General features: G+C 40.2%; 1 protein-coding gene across 17 annotated transcripts in view; it reads right to left on the bottom strand.

The window, feature by feature from the left end:
• Positions 1-3,817, bottom strand: part of LOC121580548 (transcription factor BTF3 homolog 4-like) — a 15,849-nt gene extending 12,032 nt beyond the window's left edge. For 14 of the 17 annotated variants that reach the window (XR_006661701.1, XR_006661703.1, XR_006003086.2 and 11 more), the window contains exons 1-2: positions 2,781-3,042; positions 1,941-2,002 (exon numbers count right to left, since the gene is read on the bottom strand). Coding sequence is in view for 4 of the 17 variants with exons in the window: in XM_041895487.2 (XP_041751421.1) it covers positions 1,941-1,994 (54 nt within the window). In the remaining 13 variants the exon portion in view is untranslated. Of the gene's footprint in view, positions 1-1,940; positions 2,003-2,096; positions 2,116-2,643; positions 2,663-2,780; positions 3,043-3,798 lie in introns of those variants that run through there. The other 3 variants (XM_041895488.2, XM_041895489.2, XM_041895490.2) reach the window with 3 other exon arrangements.
• Between the last annotated feature and the right edge of the window lie 2,932 nt (positions 3,818-6,749).

Here is a 6,749-nt window from a genome sequence, read left to right as displayed (position 1 = left end):
GGACATAATACAAACATTTCCCTGGAGCTAACTCTGCAAATAGCACTGCTGGTTGATTTGAAAAGTCAGTCAAATCGATCAATAATATAATAGTTTTAGCAAAAAATGTTTCTTTAAATTTACAATCTGTAGAAACTATGAGAATAGAAAGGTTCAGAACTTGTGAAACATCACAGCGCAGTTATACATGGCAAATAGAAATCCAAGATGGATGGTGTTAAGAGATAGATGGGAGGGGTTGGATGGAGCTGAAGGATGGGACTAATAATAAGAAAACTCATGTAAAATACTGTGTCCGTAAAATGTATATAGGTTCAGAACTTTTGTGAAACAGCCCAGTTAAAAATATATGTCAAATAGAAATTAAACTGGATGGACATCAGAAAGACGGAGGTTGAGGAAGGACTAAAAACAAACAAAATATAACTATTGTAAAATAGACTGTGTCCGTAAAATGTATATAGTATGTATAAGCTGGAAGTAGAAGCCTAAGTGTTGTTTTTCACTAGTTTACTCCAATTAGGGGAGGGGTGGTATGGTTAGAAAGTAATAAAAAGGAAAATATATATTTATTACCGGTCAAAAATGTTAGAACACCTACTCATTCTAGGGTTTTTCTTTATTTTTACTATTTTCTACATTGCAGAATAATAGTGAAGACATCAAAACCATGAAATAACACACATGGAATCACGTAACCAAAAAAAAGTGTTAAACAAATCAAAATATATATATATATATATATTTGAGATTCTTCAAATAGCCACCCTTTGCCTTGATGACAGCTGTGCACACTCTTTTCACATCTCTCTCTCCATGGCTCATATCACTTGCTACTGTTTATTGCTGCTATGATAACTAGTTCAATGGCGATGACATTTGCCAGCAAGCCATTAATGTACATAATATCTAACAAGGCTGCAGAGGGTTGGAAAAAAGAAGATGAAATGACGATGCACGTTCTGACTCAAATCTGCCCATAGTTTGAGAAGCTTTCTTGGTCCATAAACATGCAGGAAGATTGTTAGGTTGCTAAACCTATTGGCAACTTTTATTTACACATTTTAAAACACTTCCCTCTTTCCCCTATTACGACAACCATCTAATCCGACTATCAACTGTCAATTTACGGATATGATTGAGTCTGGTCAGATCAGCACACCAGTAAATAGCTGAAGTTACTCCGCAAGTCAGATGGCTCATTACGAAAATGGTGCATGTTCAAAATTATAACCAGCTAATGTTAGCTAGCTACGTTGGCTATTAGCTCCTATTTGACATTTTAGCACCATGTTAATCTAGCCATCTAGCTAGCATAGTAGCTAATATAGCTAGGTCGCTAACGCCACAGATGAAAGGGTTAGATATCGTAATCTTTGCTAACAGGTCACATAGCTAAGCTAACGTGATTATTACCTGCATGTGCGGGCACGTCGACACAAGCCTTATTAGTGAATTAACTAAATTAATATTTGCAACAGGAGTTCGATTTTGGTCCAATTCATCCATTTCGCAATACTGTACCTTTCTGTTGGAGAATGAGCTAGCTTGCTGCTGCTGCTGTTAACTTTCTCAGCTAGCATAGCAGCAGTTTTGCTATGTGTAGGGACTATCCACAAAGCCAATAGAGAAGGGGCCGATAAATTAGAAAAGGCCAATATATCGGCAGTTTTCTTCCCATAGCCAGGCCACACAGGCTCCAGGCTGAATGGGACAAAGCATCTGTCCATAATAGAAGAAGTTCTGACCTCAGGCTAACAGGACTGCCAGTTGATTTCATAAATCTTAACTCCCTTCAACCAAACAGGCAGGCAGTTATGCTACCAACTGCTGCCTTCAACCCTGGCCATTACATTAGCAGATATGGAAGGGAACTACAATGTAGTCGTGGCTGTATTATAACAAAAGGTACATTTAGGAGTAGAGATGATAGTGGTTACCTTTCCACCTATCCGGACCTGGGCCTGAAGTTTGGCCAGTTTCTCTTGATTCATGGTTTTATCTGGAAAAGAGGAACATGGAAGAGTTGTCAAGACAATATTCTCATGAATTAACAAATGACAATCAAAATGACAATGACAATTCATTCAGCCTACTGGATGAATGTAATCTGCTTCAGGTTTATCCTGAACCATTGTGGAAGCTTTTAGTTGACCTAGCTACAATCTAAGCACTGTTGAGTAAACTGACAGTTGAGCTAGCCATCTAACTAGCCAACACTTTTCACAAAAAGTCTGGAAACACTGCAATCATCAGGTGTTTCATTCCTTAGGACTTGACTCTTCAAAATGCCTTGTGTGATAACTGTCAGCCAAACACAGATGAATAGTTAACTACCTAGCTAGTTAAACGTTAGACCATGTCACTAACACAAAGCTAGCTAACAAACAAGCCAAAATTAGCAAGCTACCCATCGAGCTAGTAATGTTCGCTAAACCCGTAGTGTCAATTTTGAGACTCAGCTAACGTTAGCTACATATTTTATGGCTAACTATCTAGCTGTCATTTAGCCAGTTAACCATTTCATTTAATATATTCCTAAAAAGGACATATTCCCGGCGAGGTAGCTAACGTTAGCTAACTAGTTATCTAAAGGTTACTGCATATGCCATAGCTAAGTAAGATAACGTGGCTACTGTTTACCTAGCTAGCATGGTAAAACACAGTGGGATGGGGCGCTCAGAGGAAACCGAAAACAAAGGATACTGTTTAAAGGCTGTTATATGTTGTCTTTACAGGTCGTAGTCCATAGCTCTAGTTGTTAAATAATAATGATGTACCTGTGTAAAGACAGCGTCAGTAATCGGATTGATCAGTCACAGCACCTCCATCCAGACAGGTGTCTTTTCTCACCGCTTTGGTGGCTGATTTTTCGGTCAGTGTCGTTTTTGGTGTGTGAACAAAGGGGATATTCATTGATTGATTTAATGTATTAGCGGGATCATTTAAAACACATAAAGATTTACAGCCACAACATGAACGCGGTTTGTACTACAGTTGCCTGCAATGTGTTTCTTTGGAGAAATCAACAGTTTGTGCCAATGTTGTCTATGGACAGATTAGCGCTTTGGTCTTGTTGTTGTGGTCAAATGTTTTCTTTTGCATACATAGCTAGGTTTCCATCCAATTGGCGACAGATTTTCATGCGAATATTCATTTTTGTACACCAGCTTCAAACAGCTGAAAATTATTTTAAAAATTGTTATGGAAAATATATTTTTTGATGATACAATGATTCTCTACACTGTACATGCTTGGTTTGCCACATACAATGAAATTGGGTGAACTATTAGAATTGTAGCAACCAGGAAATCGCGGAGCTGCATAGTGCAGCTTTACATTTTCATGTACCGAATAAAAATCTAATGTTCAATGTGTTTCCATCATATTTCAACTTTCAAAACGGTTGTGTTAAATAGCAAATGTGGCTACAATGGTCTTGGCACCTGCGCTCTAGCCAACAGTTTGCAGATGCAGTGTGGGTAGGCTAGTCTACATGAGAATATTTGTATTTGTCAAGCATCGATCATCATGTCACCAGAATAAGACCCTCGATATTTATTGGAAAGGAGCATCAAGATCACCAGGCACTTTCAAGTGAATCTAATTTACTTAATCTGTAGCCTAATAAAACTGCATGGTTTCCCGAGTCGTAGTAGGAGGACCACACACCATATCATCCGGTGACTCCCAAGTTCACTTCGATATGATGGTTATTATATCAGTATTTGCATTTCACCACCATTTCTCGCATAATATATTTTACAGGCACAAAAAGATCCACCATGTCCAACAAACCAATTATCTGTCTCCATTACTCCCGAGTGGCGCAGTGGTCTAAGGCACTGCATCGCAGTGCTGGCTGTGCCACTAGAGATCCTGGTTCGTATCCAGGCTCTGTCGTAGCCGGCCGCGACCGGAAGACCCATGTGGCGGCGCGCACAATTGGCCCAGCGTCGTCCAGGGTAGGGGAGGGAATGGCCGGCAGGGATGTAGCTCAGTTGGTAGAGCATGGCGTTTGCAACGCCAGGGTTGTGGGTTCGATAAAATAATGTATGCACTAACTGTAAGTCGCTCTGGATAAGAGCGTCTGCTAAAATGACTAAAATGTAAAAAATGCATTTATAACATTGTACCAGAACTTCCTGTTTCCATCACAGCTGTCGTTATTTTTTTAAATATGGTATGACTTTAATTGCATAAAAACTGTGAATGGAAATGTTGTTATACAGGAGATACAGTGCCTGAAGCAATTATTCACACCCCTTGACTTTTTCCACATTTTGTTGTGTTACAGCCTGAATTTAAAATTGATTAAATTGAGATGTTTTTGTCACTGGCCTACACACAATACCCCATAATGTCAAAGTGGAATCATATTTTTATAAATGTTAAAACATTTATAAAAAAAAATGAAAAGCTGAAATGTCTTGAGTCAATAAGTATTCAACCCCTTTGTTATTGCAAGATTAAATACATTAATGAGTTTTAAAAAAGTCACATAATATGTTGCATGGACTCACTTTGTGTGCAATAAGTGTTTAATATGATTTTGAATGACTACCTCATCAAGGAGGTTTTCCAATGTCTCGCAAAGAAGGGCACCTATTGGTAGATGGGTAAAAATAAAAAAGCAGACATTGAATATACCTTTGAGCATGGTGAAGTTATTAATTACACTTTATTAATTACACTTTGGATGGTGTATCACTACAAAGATACAGGCGTCCTTCCTAACTCAGTTGCCGGAGAGGAAGGAAACCGCTCAAGGATTTCACCATGAGGCCAATTGTCACGATCGTTCATAGACGGGTCAGACCAAGGCGCAACGTGATATGCATACATGTTTATTTGAACCGAATAAACAACTACAAAACAACAAACGAAACGTGAAGTCCAAGGTACACAAACAACATACCTCAACACGGAACAAGATCCCACAACCCACTAGTGCCAATAGGCTGCCTATGTATGGTCCCCAATCAGAGACAACGAGCTACAGCTGCCTCTGATTGGGAACCACCCCGGCCAACATAGATCTACACATAATAGAACACCAACATAGAAATACACAACATAGAACATACACACCCTGACTCAACATATACGAGTCCCCAGAGTCAGGGCGTGACACCAATGGTGACTTTAAAACAGTTACAGAGTTTAATGGTTGTGATAGAAGAAAACTGAGGATGGATCAACAACATTGTCGTTACTCCACAATACTAACCTAAATGGCAGAGTGAAAATAAGGAAGCCTGTACAGAATAAAAATATTTCAAAACATGCATCCTGTTTGCAAGAAGGCACTAAAGTAATACTGCAAAAAATGTGGCAAAACAATTCAATTTTTGTCCTGAATACAAAGTGTTGTGTTGGATTTGCCCCAAACATAACACATTACTGAATACCACTCTCCATATTTTCAAGCATAGTGCTGGCTGCATCATGTTAGGGGTACAGTGAGGGAAAAAAGTATTTGATCCCCTGCTGATTTTGTACGTTTTCCCACTGACAAAGACATGATCAGTCTATAATTTAAATGGTAGGTTTATTTGAATAGTGAGAGACAGAATAACAACAAAAAAATCCAGAAATGTGCATGTCAAAAATGTTATAAATTGATTTCCATTTTAATGAGGGAAATAAGTATTTGACCCCCTCTCAATCAGAAAGATTTCTGGCTCCCAGGTGTCTTTTATACAGGTAACGAGCTGAGATTAGGAGCACACTCTTAAAGGGAGTGCTCCTAATCTCAGCTTGTTACCTGTATAAAAGACACCTGTCCACAGAAGCAATCAATCAATCAGATTCCAAACTCTCCACCATGGCCAAGACCAAAGAGCTCTCCAAGAATGTCAGGGACAAGATTGTAGACCTACACAAGGCTGGAATGGGCTACAAGACCATCGCCAAGCAGCTTGGTGAGAAGGTGACAACAGTTGGTGCGATTATTCGCAAATGGAAGAAACACAAAATAACTGTCAATCTCCCTCGGCCTGGGGCTCCATGCAATATCTCACCTCATGGAGTTGCAATGATCATGAGAACGGTGAGGAATCAGCCCAGAACTACACGGGAGGATCTTGTCAATGATCTCAAGGCAGCTGAGACCATAGTCACCAAGAAAACAATTGGTAACACACTACGCCGTGAAGGACTGAAATCCTGCAGCGCCCGCAAGGTCCCCCTGCTCAAGAAAGCACATATACAGGGCCGTCTGAAGTTTACCAATGAACATCTGAATGATTCAGAGGAGAACTGAGTGAAAGTGTTGTGGTCAGATGAGACCAAAATCGAGCTCTTTGGCATCAACTCAACTCGCGGTGTTTGGAGGAGGAGGAATGCTGCCTATGACCCCAAGAACACCATCCCCACCGTCAAACATGGAGGTGGAAAACAATATGCTTGGGGGTGTTTTTCTGCTAAGGGGACAGGACAACTTCACCGCATCAAAGGGACGATGGACGGGGCCATGTACCGTCAAATCTTGGGTGAGAACCTCCTTCCCTCAGCCAGGGCATTGAAAATGGGTCGTGGATGGGTATTCCAGCATGACAATGACCCAAAACACACGGCCAAGGCAACAAAGGAGTGGCACAAGAAGAAGCACATTAAGGTCCTGGAGTGGCCTAGCCAGTCTCCAGACCTTAATCCCATAGAAAATCTGTGGAGGGAGCTGAAGGTTCGAGTTGCCAAATGTCAGCCTCGAAACCTTAATGACTTGGAGAAGATCTGCAAAGAGGAGT

The sequence above is a fragment of the Coregonus clupeaformis genome, chromosome 14 (assembly GCF_020615455.1).
Source record: "Coregonus clupeaformis isolate EN_2021a chromosome 14, ASM2061545v1, whole genome shotgun sequence".
NCBI classification, from domain to species: Eukaryota; Metazoa; Chordata; class Actinopteri; order Salmoniformes; family Salmonidae; genus Coregonus; species Coregonus clupeaformis.
The sequence above is the reverse complement of the archived record's forward strand: the minus strand, read 5'-3'. Positions and strand labels throughout refer to the sequence as shown.